This window comes from Branchiostoma belcheri, unplaced genomic scaffold (genome assembly GCF_001625305.1).
Source record: "Branchiostoma belcheri isolate BF01 breed outbred unplaced genomic scaffold, Haploidv18h27 scaffold25, whole genome shotgun sequence".
Lineage (NCBI taxonomy): Eukaryota > Metazoa > Chordata > Leptocardii > Amphioxiformes > Branchiostomatidae > Branchiostoma > Branchiostoma belcheri.
In genome coordinates this window covers 1,501,112-1,517,790 of record NW_017803854.1, presented here as the reverse complement: position 1 = coordinate 1,517,790, position 16,679 = coordinate 1,501,112, and the positions used below count along the sequence as shown (strand labels likewise).

General features: G+C 43.5%; 2 protein-coding genes across 3 annotated transcripts; both read right to left on the bottom strand.

Moving 5' to 3' along the window:
* Window positions 1–1,161: 1,161 nt before the first annotated feature.
* On the bottom strand, window positions 1,162–4,849 carry LOC109471479 (leucine-rich repeat extensin-like protein 2). The gene is made up of 7 exons (XM_019770810.1): window positions 4,300–4,849; window positions 3,931–4,092; window positions 3,364–3,471; window positions 2,932–3,058; window positions 2,095–2,651; window positions 1,584–1,691; window positions 1,162–1,389 (listed from the first exon to the last, which is right to left on the bottom strand). Exons 1-7 carry the CDS (start codon window positions 4,366–4,368, stop codon window positions 1,345–1,347), a joined length of 1,176 nt encoding a protein of 391 aa, XP_019626369.1. The 5' UTR covers window positions 4,369–4,849; the 3' UTR covers window positions 1,162–1,344.
* Window positions 4,850–6,070: 1,221 nt separating this feature from the next.
* Window positions 6,071–16,679, bottom strand: LOC109471504 (kynurenine formamidase-like). Of its 2 annotated transcripts, XM_019770842.1 has the most exons (7): window positions 16,653–16,679; window positions 16,178–16,266; window positions 12,736–12,872; window positions 11,922–12,034; window positions 10,988–11,143; window positions 7,047–7,237; window positions 6,071–6,430 (listed from the first exon to the last, which is right to left on the bottom strand). In XM_019770842.1, exons 2-7 carry the CDS (start codon window positions 16,211–16,213, stop codon window positions 6,182–6,184), a joined length of 882 nt encoding a protein of 293 aa, XP_019626401.1. In that variant the 5' UTR covers window positions 16,214–16,266; window positions 16,653–16,679; the 3' UTR covers window positions 6,071–6,181. The 2 variants fall into 2 exon arrangements, with proteins under 2 accessions (XP_019626401.1, XP_019626400.1); XM_019770841.1 differs by lacking the exon at window positions 16,653–16,679 and having other exon boundaries at window positions 16,178–16,386.

Here is a 16,679-nt window from a genome sequence, read left to right as displayed (position 1 = left end):
GTGATGACTGGAAGGTTGAACAATTAGTGAACACTAGACTTCGAAAGACTTGGTGGTATGAACAAGAGAGTGCTGCTCCTCTTCCTATGTGGTACTCCTCTTTCCCTTCGACCTCTGTCACCCTTCAAGTTCCAAAAGAAATGGTCACAAAATCGGACGAAAATTGATGCACGTTCATTCAGATGTCACCCATATAATCAAGTCAGTTTGGCCTCAATGGCAAGTAAAAGCTGACACGGCAAACCAACCTACATTTCTACTACTTCCATCTGAAACATTTCAGATGCGGTCCATCGTTAGAATTGTGCCGCTGTGCTAAAAACACTGCAAATGCCTATAACAGGCACTGCTGTCATACATGCCTGTTGCACATCATAAACCGGGTGAAACTTTCGTGGTGATTTCATTTTTGCAGCGACCTCTCCATTACAAATACGTGACAATGCAATTGTGTCTTCCTTGTGTGACTACACTGTACTAATTATTTCAACCACAAACTCCCATTCCCTCCCACAGCGAAACAAAACCACTACAAAAGTTTCATGATTTACAGTAGTTGTACACCATTACCAAATCATCAGTGACTTTCCACTAACTTCTTGTGGCCAAATAAGCTGGTACACTTTTCTGACAATTCCTTTTGTCCTGTGGCTGTTTGTGAAAGCAAGAGGAGAAACTGACATAATTGGTAAAAAGCACTACATCAAGTGCTTATAGTATTGTAAGTCACTTGCACCTGTACTCTTAAAAGTACTGGATTTATAGTCAACAAACCTGACTAGAATCAAATAGCTATGGTGACTGTTTTCGAGTAAAATTTGAACTGTGCTCTAAATCACTGCAAATCATTCTGAACTCTTGCCCGTAGTCAGGATTTTGAATGGGGGGGGGGTTCTTGCCACTGCTTGAGGGACCAGCAAGCGCCGTAGGCACGAGGTTCCTAGGGGGGTCCGGGAAATTAAAAAGAAAAAACCTTCTGAAATGGCATTTCCTGCATTTTTTTTAGAGGATTTCAAAGAAAAAAAATCAGAGATAACTTTTTTCCATGACAAAGTGAGCGGTTTTTCTACGATTCCAGCCTCGCTGGTGACACGAATCAGTCTATCTTTTAAAGAAAAATCTTGGACCTTTAGATAAAAAGTGGACCAAAAAGTGGACCTTTGAGCCTTGTTCTTCCTCGATATCATTACTGCAAATCATTCTGAACTAAACTTCCTCGATATCATTACTGCAAATCATTCTGAACTAAACTTCCACGATATCATCACTTTGCCAAATGATGTTAACCTTTACGACTGACACATGGGCTAGGGCCATGACTGCTTTCCACTGACCCAGTTCTTATTAATCTGTGTCGATGATAGTCTTCTTGAAAGTCACAGAGCAGTCCTGCAACATAACAATAATTATTATGAAACTATTAAAGTGACATAATCTGGGAATATGAGATTATCCATATGGGATTATCCATCAAGGCACACAACAAAAAAGCACACAAAACATTGTACAATGAGAAATCAGAGAATTTCAATAAGAGATACATTAAAACTTTGAAGAGATTTAATGTTAGATTTGTTACTCACAGACTGCTTCCGTGTGTCCTGCACCTGAATAGGGAAATGCAGGGACTCCTCAGGTGGTGGCTGGTGGATTGTCACTGGGTCACGCTGTGCCTCTGCCACAGGGTGTCCCTTAAATGGAGAACAGAAGATAACTCACAATGTTCTGTTTTGCATTCATTGACAAGCAATATCTATTGACGCATTTTTACTACAGTACTAAGTTATGCTTTTGGGTGCAAAGAATATTCTTGATTGTTTATTCTTTGATTTTTAATAGCTATTTCATCCTATCTCATTCTGATATACTTTCTATTCTATTCTGCATTCTATTCTATTCTATGTCATTCTATTTTATGCTAGTGTATTCTATTCTACTCCATTCTTTTCTACTCTATTTTACTCTGTTCTACTCAACTCAGATCTATTCTATTCTTGACTTTTCTATTCTATTCTATTCTATTCTATTTTATTCTATTCCATAATCTATTATATTCTATTCTACTCTATTTTAATGTTGCTGAGGATGTCTTACCAGGTGTGCACCAGCTGCAGGTGTCTGTGCAGGTGCGTTAGTGAAGGTGATGTTGAAGGTGGGATTGTTGTGCAGTTGGCCCGCAGATGGGTAGTGAAACTGCGCAGCTGGCTGCTGGGTTCCAAACGCCGGGACAACTTGTGGGGCAGACTGGTACTGCAGGGTTGTAGGTGGGTACAATTGGGGTGGGTAGACTTGGGGTGGAGTTTGGGGTGCAAGTTGGTAGGGTTGCGGTGGAGTTTGGGGTGCAAGTTGGTAGGGTTGCGGTGGAGTTTGGGGTGCAAGTTGGTAGGGTTGCGGTGGAGGTTGGGGGGCAAGTTGGTAGGTTTGTGGTGGAGGTTGGGGTGCAGGTTGGTAGGGTTGAGGTGGAGGTTGGGGAAAAGCATGAGGGGGTTGGGGTGCAGGCTTGAACAGCTGGCGTGCAGGCTGTTGGTCCCCAGTGTGCCCTGGCCCTGGAGTGTCCCCACCTTCATCAGGGTCGGACGCTACAACCTTTTTCTCTGTTTGTTGGTATGTTGCTGGCTGGGTCTCTGGCATCATACTGTACACCGTAATAGCTGCAAAGTGCATAGAACAGTATGTTTTTTTTGCAATGTCATATTTCTGCTAGCAATGCGGTTCAACACAAAAAAGTTCAATGTATTATTATATAAAAAATAATTGATAGACTTATGCATTTTATACATACAATTTTTACCAAAAGATGTACTTTTGAGAAGCAAACAAATCATCGGGATGACATACAATTGCAAGATATCAAAATATCTATGGCTACCGGTATCTAAAAGTAGATTTGGCACGAGCTGAAGGCATGAAGAACAGAATGATCTCATTCACCTTCAGGCCTTTGCATGCCAGATGTACTGAGCATCCTGTTGATCCTCTTGTTCTCATCTTTCAAGACCTCCACAGCTTCTTTGAGTTCCTCATTTTCAGCTCTTACATCCTTCAAAGCAGCAGCCATCTAAAGATAGATAATTAAGTCCATTCATGGTCTAGGTCTAAGACTTAAGTCTCTTCAAATTTTATTTTTCCTCCAAAAAAGTTCCTTGAAACAACTAATAAAGTTTATATGGCCAAAGAATAATGCATGTATTACTATTAATCAGGCCATTAAGCACTCAATACTTTTGCAATCTAGAATTATGATATTTGTTCAAATGTGAGGAAGGTTGCTGGGTCCATTTCTTCTAGCTTAGGTCCAACTCCTGCACCTAATTATGTCCAGTGTTTTGATTTCATTCAGTGATAGTGTCGCACATTGCTTACCTGGTCTTCCCTTGTCTTTGCATCTTCAACCTGTTTCTTAAGACTTTCAGCCTCCTCCCTGTGCTGACAGCAATCCACGGTAGTCCCCTCCCCGCAGTAGGAGTTTGGCTAGGGTTAATAGATAGTAAAAGACAACTGAGTCTGACACAAGGACATATTAACTAGATTACTTTCACTTTCGTTTCCATTTCTCCCAAACATGAAGGTTTGAGCGGTGCTATGAAAAGTGAGAGTGGTCTGTTATTTGCTGGATACTCTCCAAACCGAAAGACAGGCCGACAAACTAGAAAGCCCCACAAAACGCCTGAAAATGCTATACACGTACAGTCACACGGTGTGACGCCGCACCGTGCGTGACACAAGCACAGAGTGTGACACTGAAGCACCTTGACACACACACACACAAAAACACGTCAAAACACCTCTGCTTGTACTAGTTGTAGACTACCTGTTGGATAGGAACCAATAACTATGTACATCAGGATAATTATCACACTGATAACGTTACCATTTTGCTTCTTAGTATCTTAAACATGCTCAATACAGTAAGATATATGGTGTACACACCGGCCGGGCGTCGAGTTCCGGTGGGGCGGTCTCTACAATTTCCCCCGACAAAGTGCCTTCTTCCCGTCCCACTTGTGGATCAGACGGCGGCGTTTCAGCGCCTCCATCGTCGTCCGTACCTGGCGCTAGTTCGTCTAGCAGGCGGATAACTTCATCCACGGACTTCGTAAGAACGAAATTAAGGTAAAGGTTGTCAACAAATTTCGACAAGGTGTTTTGAAAAACGCCATTTTGTTTTAAAACGTAATCTGATCTGTGCCTAGTTACTACTTTTAAAGCGCTTACAAATTGTAATCAAACATTTAGAATCGTGTCTAAGCGGACTGTTCAACCCTTAAATGATTACTTGAACATTACGGCAAGCCTTACCTGGGAGAAGTTGTCGTCATTTTCGTCAGCAACACCGTTCGCTGACACGTCTTCCGTGGCAGTGGACATGACAGCCTTGTTGTCCCGTCACTTCGTTCTACTTCCGTTGTTTCCAATGTTTCCACTTGATAAGTTTGTCTCCTTCTCTCTGATTCCGTAAAAGATCCGACAAATAACAAAGCTCGAGGCTTTGATTTAAGATAAATCGCGGAATTATGGGTTGACAAGGAGCTTGATGATCATAACCAGCGCCTAAAGAGAGGACACACGTCCTCACTGAAAAGGCGCCATGTTGACCGTGGCCGCACAACAAAGTCGGCAGGTAAAGGTATTCACTAGGTGTTCCAGTCGGACCTAGCTCAGTGGATGACGTTGTATGGTGACTGCTCGCTCGTACGTTTTATGCAAATGCACAGCTTACTACCTCTGTAAAGTTGACAGTCCGAATTTCTTAGCCTGCAACTGGCACCAGACGTCTTTAGTCAGCACCAAAGTCACGATTCTGCAGGTATCCCGCGGGACCACGCTCGGCCCCGGCTTTGTGCTGGGCCCCAGGCGCGCGCGGTAAACAAACACATCTGCAGGACGCAACTTCTATATTCATTGTACAGTTTTGTTACGCTTGCAATGGTTGGTTGATATTCTCCAAGATCAAGTCTAATGGCCAATCAGAAGTGGCATACTACGTAGCTGGTGGGCGCTGCATTGACGTCGACAGCAAAAGGGGCGTGTACGTGGGCGTTTTAAGTCCACGGTTTGCCATCGGAAAAGAAAACAATCGTTTTAGGTCCACAATTGTTTTTCTGGCGGCATATCTGACATGCCATTCCGTTTTAATTATACTCTGTTTGTTGTGGGCCGCCCCCATAGATTCTTTAAAGTTGGTATACGTAGGCGACCCAAAAGAAATCAATGTTGATATGCCATAAAAAAACATGTTCTAAGCCACCAAAGTTACTCTTTTTATTCACCTCAAAATAATGAACCACAAAAATAAAATCCACATTTTAGCTGTCAGTTCACGAAGCAAGATCCAAGTAGCTATAGTTCGTTTTAAATAACTTATAAAACGTTATCAAACAAACCCATTGAGTACTTTTCGACCAACGTTTCTTATTAACAAAGGGTGCGAATGAAAGCTGCCCAGGCATATTTGTTACCAGTGTAAACTTAATGAAACATGCAAACAGTTTGACATATACAATTAACTAATTCATTCATTCAGCCTCATTAATACTGTGGCTTCGCCTGCTACGTACATTTAATTATCTCGTGATCAGATCACCTTCTTATACTTTTGTTTGTGAAGAGTTCGTGGATTGATAACATTATATTACGGCTGTTAAGTCATTCCTTCTTTCTTATATAAAAACTCATAACTCATATATTCCTTGTATGTAATGTTCTCACGTGTATTACAATGAATCAGTTATGTTTACAGCTATATAGCCTGAAAGATAAGCATGATAACGGAAGTTACAATTATCTGCACTCACACACCACGTATATGAAGACAATTCCAACTCGTAAGTTATTAACTCTACATTCTCAGGGGAGATAACCAATACAGTGGTCAAATAGGAAAATATAATACATTAAAGAATGTTTCGATCACATGTTAGAGAATAAAAAAAAGGTCTCCCGTGCGTAGAGAATAGTTAAACCTTTATTATTACTGCATACATATACTCTGTACGTAAGATGACGTTATCCACACATGTATTTAGCTTTGTTAGATCTTAAGTTGTAGAAGACCATACAAAAGTCCCTGTACTTTTTTGTTGTGTCAATAAAGAATCTCTGTATATTTACTTTTAATGTAATGTTCTCACGTGTATTACCAATCAGATAACTGTTACCTGTATTAGATACTATGCTTATCTCACAGGGCCTGTAAGATAATCATGATAACTGAAGTTACAATGAAGATTAAGTTTGGCGTAGTCGTTACCCCCGCGCTGGTTCGGTCATCGACGATTGCAAAAACTCGAGAGGGAGCTCCGCTTCCATCACCGATCTTGATGGGCATGGCATACACGGTGGATCCGGTAGGGGGCATCTCGTCCAGGTGGGCCACGTTCTCTAGGATGAGGACGTTGTTGGGCAGGAGGATCAGGTGAGTTTCATACGTCTAGGGAGAGATTTTCAATGTGAGAAAGACGAAGGAAAGCTTGGGGGGATTTCAAAATAAGGCAACATTTGCAAAGCAAATGCATAACACAAACTACCTCTCTGTTCATTCTTACTAAAACAAATTCATATGTATGGTAACCAGCCCCAAAAACCTGTCCTGCCATTGCTACATGATGTATTTCAATACCACAGGGTGTCTGCTACAGCACCAGTCACCTATGGTTACAGCCATCTGTTCTAGTACTTGGAGAAGAAGGAAACTGAGCAAAACGATTTTCCTTATGCGAAGATAAACATTGATGAAAGGATAACTTCAACAAGAAAACTAGAAATGTAACATTTGCAAAGCAAATGCATAATGTTTACCTTCACATATGGTCTGCTCTGTTAATTCTTACTCAAACACATTCACATATATGGTGACATGAATCTAAATCCCTCCTACTATAAAATTGCAAATTATGTAACGTTAACTCAACACCAGAAGTGTTGAGACAGTCTGGTTCAGTCAGGTCAGGGGTCACTTTTTGGAGAAGAAGAAGAAGAGAAAACGTAGCAAAAACAATATTTTTTCGGTAATCATAAAAAAGAGGATAGGTTTAACAGCATTTTACCGTCGAATCTCCAGGATCTGCGGAGATGGTGTCAAACCCGACCGCCTTCACGTCACGGTTGTCCACGATCCACTGGGCGGCGGCGGGGTGCAGTCCCGGCGAGTGCAGCAAGGAGGCGTTCCTTGTGTGGTCCGTGCCGAGATACGCCGCCGGTCCTTCCTCCCAGAACTGCTCGCCCCAACCTGTACGGACTGGACATTGCATAAACATTATAATCTCCAAGCAGATCCTTGGGTGGCAAAAGACAGTATCAAATTGACCAGACAGTATCCAGACAAGAAAACGCGCCAAAGTTGCATTAAGCTTATTCCAATCAGAAAAGATGGCCTCCCATTGGATGGGATAAGTGCAGACAACAACAGCAACCCCCACCCCATGCCGAACGTTCTTGTCATCAACGCTAGATCGCTCTGTAATAAGATGGATGAGTGTCGATCACTACTATATTCGTTGAACGTTCATGTTGCGGTCATCACAGAAACATGGTTTAACCCTGACTTACCTGACGCTTTGTGGGATATCGACGGGTACAACCTTTTCTCCAAACCGCGTCAAGGCAAGAGAGGCGGTGGGGTAGCAATTTATGTGAACAGCAACATACAGGCTAAGGCCATCGATGTTACAATCCCTAACGACTTGGAGTGTTTGTGGATAAAGATTCGGCCATCACGTCTTCCACGGGAGCTGCCTAGTGTTGTGGTATGTGCGGTATACAACCCACCTGGATCGCCGCATAGCGACGACCTGATCACCCACCTGTTAACTGTGGTAGACGAGTTAAGGTCAGTGACCCCCGATGTCGGACTGTGCATCGCCGGGGATTTTAACCGAACCGACCCCCAGGATCTCTGCAGAGGAAACGGACTTCGACAAGTAGTTGACGTACCAACCAGAATGGATGCAACACTTGACCTTATCATCACAAACCTTGACCACATGTACCATCCACCAACGTTGCTTCCGCCGTTGGGCTCCAGTGATCATAACATTGTTCACTTCAGCCCCAAAACACGCCTTGTAAGAAACGAAACAAGGCCAAAGGTCACCAGACCAATGCCAGACTCCAAGATCAGGTCCTTTGGTCAATGGTTGGTCACGCACGACTGGACTGAAGTCCTTACAGCAGACGACGTACAAACTAAGACCAACAACTTTTACCAAACTCTAACAGAGAAGATAGATCAGCACTTCCCTGTGAAAATAACGAGACTACATCACACTGATAAACCATGGATGAACACAGAGATCAAATCACTGATCAGGAAGCGGCAAGAAGCCTTCAAAACTGGTAAAAACGACATATGGAGATCACTACGTGGCAAGATTCAAAACAAAATTCGTGACACGAAAAAAACTACTACAGAAACAAAGTCAAAACTCTCCAAAAAGACAACCCATCAAGGTGGTACCAGGAATTAGAAGTATGACAACACTGGACGAAGAACCTTACCCTCAACATCGAAGGTATTCCTCCAGACGACTACAAAACTATTGCTAATGAGATCAACAAGGTCTTGTGTGGAGTAACCTGTTCCTTGGAGCGACTGGACAGAGGTAAACTACCTGCATTCCTCCCATCTGAACCGGTGGACCAGTTACAACAAATGGATGTGTACAATGAGCTACGCAAAATCAAAGTGAGAAAAGCCACCGGACCTGACAACATTCCAAATAGAGTGATAAAAGAGTTTGCGTATGAGCTGTCAGCACCCGTCACATCCATTCTGAATGCATCGTTAGTTGAAGGATTGGTCCCCATGCAGTGGCGACAAGCTAACGTGGTACCATTACCTAAAACACGACCACCGTCAATCCAAGAACTTCGTCCTGTGTCCCTGACGCCTATACTGGCGAAGGTAGCGGAGAGATTTGTAGCGTCGTGGCTCTACAAGGACATCAAGCAATGCGTAGACCACAAACAGTTCGGCTGTCTCCCGGGTCGCTCTACGACGCACTGTTTAGTCGACATTGTAAATCAACTAGCGAGGACGGCTGATCGGAGAGGCACGATCACAAGCCTTGTGACAACGGATTTCTCCAAGGCATTTGACCGCGTGGACCATCATCTCGCGGTAACAAGCCTACTGGACATGGGGTTACGGCCGTCACTTGCAAACTGGCTCTGCGGTTTCCTCACCCAAAGAGCACAAAGAGTTGGATACAATGGGACCTACTCGGACTGGACGGTGACCACTTGTGGACTTCCCAGGGAACGGTGCTCGGTCCTCTCATATTCCTCGCCATTATCAACAGTGCGTGCCAAGATGCCATCGCGTCGCGGTGGAAGTTTGTTGATGACATGAACTTGGCGGAGAGCCGAATGATAGGCGCGGCCTCTACCTTACAAACCGACCTAGACCAACTGACTGGATGGACAAACAACCGACAAATGAAACTACATCCTAAGAAGTGTAAAGTTATGCATGTGTCTTTCTCCAAAGTCCATGTCCCACGTCCCCAGTTCTCAATAGCCGGCGAACCACTGGAGGAGGTAAAAGCAGTAAAACTACTCGGTGTGCACTTCCAGGAGGACCTAGGGTGGGAACTACATGTCAACCATGTGGTAAAGCAGGGCAACCAGAAACTGTACTTACTCAAACGATTACGGTGTTTCGACCTCTCCCGAGAAGACTTACTTTTGTGCTACAAGACCCTTGTACGCCCAACATGTGAGTACGCCGCCCCCGCGTGGCATGCCGGACTAACTACAGCACAACGTGCCAGGATCGAAACCCTCCAGAGAAGAGCCTGTCGCATAATTCTTGGACCGGCCTACACATCCTACAAGGAGGCGTGCAGCATCTTAGACCTGCCTACCCTAGACGACCGGCGACGTGACTTGTGCCGTAACTTTGCAAAGAGACTGGTGGAGTCGGAGTCATTCAGAAACTGGCTCCCTCCTACGCGAGGAGACATCAGCTCAAGAGACACTAGAAACAAGCACCGCCTGACTGGGATAAGAACTAAGACAAAAAGATACCAGAACAGTCCAATTCCTTTCATGACTCGCCTCCTGAATGAAACAGATCTGTGATCGAATATTGTTCTAATTGCCCGACGTAAATGACATTTACCTATACCCATTGTTATCTGTAGAACGTTATATTTACCTTGTGTACCTTTACATATATGTGTGTGTCGTTAAGTACTCCGACGTATCCGTCATACAACCTACCTGTTTTAAGGTAGTGTTTCTTATGTTTTAGAATTGTTAATTGAGAAAGATGAGTTTTTGCCAGTATTTAGAGTCTACTTTTAACTGTTTTTAAATGTAAAAAGTACGCAATTCAGCCCATGGCTGCGATGTACTTTATCTGATCAAAATGATCGAATAAACCATTCATTCATTCATTCATTCATTCATTCATTCATTCATTCATTCATTCATTCATTCATTCATTCATTCATTCATCCGTTCGCCAGAGAGGGTCCAATACGCAACTCAAGGTCCAGTACGCCATTGTTATTCGCTAGAGAGGGTCCAATACTCCACGGACGCTCTCTGGCGAATATTTGAATGGATACTGCCTGGCCAATTTGATACTGTCTTTTGCCACCCTAGGATCTGCTTGGAAATTATTATAGACATTGTCCCGGTACATGAAAATGACTAAAAAAAAAGTTGCGTACACAAAGCTATTATCAACGTAGCGACTATCACGACATCGATGGTGAATTCGGCCCCAAAATTCCTTGACTTTTTTTCGAACCCGAATCAGGTTCGATCGTATTCGATGTGACGTCACTCGAACCCCGAACCGAACGCGTGTTCCAATTTGTGAACAGATCTAGAAGTAGTGATATGAGTTGTTCAAATAAACCGCCTCCAATGAAGAAGTCAAACCCTCCAGTAATATACGTAGAAAATTTTATTAAATGTATACACTAGACATTTTTTACCTTACATGTTATTATTATAAAACCATGGTTGAAAGACTCACGCATGAGAATGGCGCCATCTGGGATCCGCCCGTACTCTCGTTCCCAGTCCTGTAAGTCCTGTGGTGTGACGGGGTAGTCCGGGTTGTCGCCTATCTTGTCCCTCACGTCAATCATCACTCCGGGGCCGGTCAGGTGACCGAAGGGGATCTGGTCAACTGGGGACAATTTAAGCAGATTATTAGATAAGCAACATTATCATATAGCCAGAGGGCAATCAGGAGGCTCCATTTCCCATTGGATATCAGGCCGTAACTAAAAAGTGGTCGGTTATTAGAATAACCGACCACATTTCGGACCGTACCATTATACAGGGGGCAGGACGCAAACACTAGTGTTAAGATTGAAGTATTTATCTATTTTAGTTTAACCTATTTGAAGAACACAGCACAATTAAAAAGATCTATATGAGATTCAAACAGAAAAAGACTAAACATAATTTTGACACCCCCAATAAAAGTGGTATTGTTCCAGTATCATGTGGTCACCGCAGACGATTGCCTAGATGATCTGTTTTTCTGTCCATGCCATTTTGTGTCACGTTATATGGAATGTGAGAGATTTTTTCGGTAGTGGAAGAATTTTATAAAGGAATCTGTGTCAAATAACTGTGTCAGTTGGATAGGCTCTTATTGTCGGTGTATATGGTGATATAATCCCTGGTCAGGTGCAATAACCGCCTCATAAACTACGCTCCGCTCACTTGCTGGTTTATTCGGTGATTATCGCACGTGACCAGGGATTATCTCACCATGTACACTTCGGGGCGGCGCATTTATTATGGTATGAAACAAGTTATTTAGCATGTATGGCCCGCTATTACGGTCACATGCATATGTCTCTGACGCCACGTTCCAATAAACTCCCGCGCAATGTTAAAGCTGCATCATCTATTCAATCTTTCAAAAAATACTAAATACTAGTAAATAAACTCACGTCTCCAGGCTCCTTGAGCGAAATGCGCGGGTGCGTCTATGTGAGTCCCAGTGTGCTCGCTCATGTAGATCTCATTGGACTCCAAGTACACGCCAAGAGCGCCAGTCACACCCCTGTTTTAACAATGAACGAAGACCTTTACTGTACACTCACAACAACTGCCCACTGGGCAGGCAGGGTATAGACTCTACCAGATTATATACGCTGGCTATATATAGGAGAATAATTGCCAGGGGAGTCTGGCCGCCTTATAGGTTTGGCAGGCCGCGCAGTTACCTCCCCGCGGCCGGACTCTCTTTTTTTGCCGAATTTTACGATCCGTACTCCTGTAGAAAGGCCTGTTAAGTACAAGTCACAACAGATGGACAGATAACGTTACATGTATTATACAATGTCAATAACAGTTTAGGTTGTTTTTTAAAGAAGACAAGGTAAGGGCGTGCTACCTCCATGGTATTAAAGGGTAAGGTCACAAGTATTCATTGACCATACACGTTTTGAGAAATAGTAGAAATGGGCCTAGAAACGAACGAACTGGCCAAGGGGGTTGGTTATCCAGCCATCGAGGGTCCAGTTTGCCTGCATAGTAGTTAGTCTCCACCAGACTCCTTTCTAGGTTGAATAGATATTACGAAATCGGCCTCAAATGTGCATAGATGCAGTCAAAACTGGACCCTCTTTTTAGGCTGCTTTCAACTATTTATGCATGCAAAGGAGTCTGATAGAGACTTTTTTATCGTCCTCCTGCATATCTTCTTCAGTAATGTTTATTTTATCACTTTGATCACATGCTAATAAACAAACTAATATTTACCTGTTGATGATGGTGAAGGTATAGTTAGGGTAGATGGGGTGAACAGGGATCCCTATCTTCAGCGTCCAGGTCAGATCAATCAGGCGAGGGTCATCGTCAGATCGTCCCAAACAACCAAGAAGGACTCCAAACAGTATCTGTATACAATGTGCGAATAATTCTTCGTAAAATACGTCAATATATCGTGACGTAACACCTGACGGAAGCGTGTTCGGCTCAGAACCTAGAGGTCCGGAGATTATCCATCACCCCTGAACAATAGGCCACAGCAGTCTTCAGTCGTCCATTTTGATCCAATTGACAGAAAAGGGGGCGTTCTTTCGGACGTGCCATCACTCATGAACAATAGGCCACTGCAAGTTACTCTCCAAGCAGAGGTTGTGGGGGAATGATCGTTACCTTTTTATATATTGCCGTTTTTTTGTCCTGACCCCCACCGGTGGCCGCGGACCATCTCTGGCTGGCTAATGGATACTGCCTGGCCAATTTGATACTGTCTTTTCGCCACCGAGAGCTGGGATCTGCTTGGAGATTAACTGCAAGTGAAAGGTGAAAATTGCAAAAGTCGCGTCATCTCTATTTCACGCCTTCATGCCAGTCGTTCATCTTGATCCGATTGACAGAAAAGGGGGCGTTGTTTCGGACGCCACCATCACAGTTTAAATCGTTCAGTTCTGGCAGTGACAGTGTTCAGTTTGTAGCTAAATCTAGTGTCTCTACCGCTGGTCTCTCCTCGCACCTCGAGTAGGAGGCAGCCACTGTCTGAATGTTGGGGACTCCATCCATTTGCTTGTCTAGTATCAATACATGTTTGTTGACGACCGATGTTACGTCACGGAAACCTGATACCTTACTAGTATGCAAACGCACCCATGGCCCGGGGACAAAAGCTCAGTATGGGGACAAAGCCGTAAATTAAACTAGGCTGCTGTAAACATGTAACGTATGTATTTTCTCACAATTTTACCACAAGTTCAAACGGATTGATTCAGACCCCATTAGATAGCTTTAAACAGTGTCTAGAGTTAGAAGTTCAAGGATTAGGTGTAACAAGTCAATCGGTGTAATATAATAAATATAGCCAGCTGCCGCCCGCCGCGACAACCGGTTCAGTACTAGTAAAAAGGAGTGCTGGCTTTCTCTGTTCTTTAAAGCTCTGGGGTCTGCCACCCAGGCTCTGTGAGGGCTATTATACAGTACCGTTCGCGTTATAGTTACCCTAACGGCCGTTACTAACGCGTTTTTTTTCCGTTACTTTTCCGTTACTTTTCCGTAAGTTTTCCGTAACTTTCGCGTAAGTTTTCCGTTACTTTTCCGTTACTTTTCCGTTAGACTTCTGCATTCATATGCAGGCCGCGGTAACATCACAGAATAATGGGAGGAGTACTAATTTACCTCATGCGGGGCGGGAAATTACCGATACACACCGCTGGAACAGCGGAAGGAACGTTGATCTAGCCTGCATTTTACTATATTGTAACGTTTAAAACGTTTTACGATCACCGGCGCAATTCAATTAGATAGACATTTTCTTTTGTCACTGTTGCCCAGGCAAGCGTTTCTATAGTTTGTCAACTTTGGTTTGCTGTTTTTCTCTGTTAACTTATTTTACCACCGAATAAGCAAACCTACAATGTAGATGATCTGAAGTTATAAATGCCCCGGTCCGCCGTACATAATAGGCGGCGGGCGTGAGGTAACGTTAGGGATGTGCAAAAACATCGTGGAAAATTCCTATAACACTCGAAAAAAGGCAGCATATTTACACGTGCCCACCAACATTTTTATGGCTAATTATTGACCAGTTTTTGGGGAGTTTTGTTATGTCCTTGGAGTTTTGTTTAGAGTGGGACGGAAAGCCGTGCCGCCACTCCGACTCCATGCACTTCCGTGTTACATTACGTTGTATGTGACCAACAAAATTACGCCAAAGGCACCACAAATCCACATGTACATATATTTTTTTCCCGAAAATTCTTTTGAGTACGCATTTCGTCACTAGGATGTTGCTAATTAGTCGTAGAAATAAGGTAGAAACCAGCGTAAATGTGGCTCTCTCGAGATCATTTCGCGCGGGGAAGGGCGCCCCAGCATGCAACGGGCTTCGTTCTAGCCAATCACAGCGCAGGTCATCTAAGGTGAACCAATCAGAGCGCAGCTACTTGCATATTATAATGAGCATGCTGCAGCGGCCAGGGCGACCGGCCCTGAGTGCGCGGGAAATGTGTTTTGCAACTATATTTTTACGGGGATTTTCTGACGTTTGACGCTGACTTTGGCACGATATGATCGCACTACCATGTACACGCTACCGTAGGCGGCAAATGAGTGGTCATTTTTATATAATCGTCGAGAAATTTTGGCGTTATGCACCCGGAAGTGAGCCGATCTCAGTTTGCGTTCCCTCGATTTTTGACAGTTTCCCCCCTCAAAATAAGAAACGAAACTACCGCTATTAAATAGAACCATGTATTACAATTATCATTTCCACATGATATATCTATTATATATTCCTTTATTACCTATGATATCATCATGGTTGTGGAAAGTCCTCAGCTGGCGAATCGAGTCCTTGCGCCGGGAGTGACGGTACATTTTACCGTGAGTATTAAAGCCGCTAGTACTAGTAAGCCGCGCGCCTTACAAAAATTATAATAATTTTTCTTTTGTGTCAAAAACCGCCGTGAATTTAAGGCATGAGTTACCGATTTATATTTCTTCTACGGCAGATATTTCTTGTTTCGTCACGTCCCATGACGTCCTGTGAGAGCGGTAGGCCGCCGCTGGTACAAAATGTACAAGACATCGTCTGCCCACTGCTACACTTTGTTGACATACATTGTATTACACAACGTAATTTTCCGCTAGAAATAACTATAGAATAGCATTAAAAGATAGCACAATTCGCTTCACACAGTCGACACATGGATAAACCACAAAGTTATTTTACGAATCACATGTCCATTGCCTCTGGTGTTGTTATTTTTCAAGGGGCAACATCGCAACACATTAGCGGACGCCCCAGGAGGTGGCAAATTGCTATTGTCTTGTCGGCGCGCAAAACAAACATGAAATCCGACCCTATCACATTAACGCAAACGGTAACGCGTTAGAAATAATTTCTGACGATTTTCTAACCATTTTCTGACGAAAATCTAACCAAATACTGACGATTTTCTAACCATTTTCTGACGAAAAAATAACTCGTTAGTAACGGGGTACCCGGTTAACTATAACGCGAACGGTACTGTATATAAACGTAACCAATTCCCCTTCTCTTCACTGCGTTCCTTGTAGGAGACCGCAAAGGCGTGACCTTGCATGTCTGTGCTAGTCGGGTGTGGTTTATGTTCTGACTGACCCAGTTTTGCTGTAATTGAGAATCCAACGAAATCCGAGAGCCGCGTCAGTAGGTACAAATGTAGTAAACTTATCAACTTACCGTGATAACCGTTACGGTACGGCGTTGGGCCGCCATGTCTGTACGATGTCTTGTTGTATGTAGATCTGTCTTGGAAGGTCAACTTGAAACTAGAAACCAAAGGTCAGAGAGAGAGGGTTCAAGGGCAGGGGGCCAAATTAGCAGCCTGTTGGAGGAAAGCTAGAATCCGATTCGGATACACATGATACTGTATGAATCTCACACACTCACTCACAAACACAAACAGCAGAACCACACACACACACACACGAACTCACACACCTACACACACTCACAAATACACACACACGTGCACACACAGGCTAGGGGGGCACATACCATGACACACTCACAAACACAACACACACACTTCCTGATCCCAATTAGACTATGTCCATAATCATAATGCGCTTTTTGAGAAACATAACACTTCTCTCTGGAGTATTATCTTATACTTTGTTAACCTGAACCATGGAATTAATATTGGAACCTGAACCTAGCTGGACATTATAGGACACCAGAG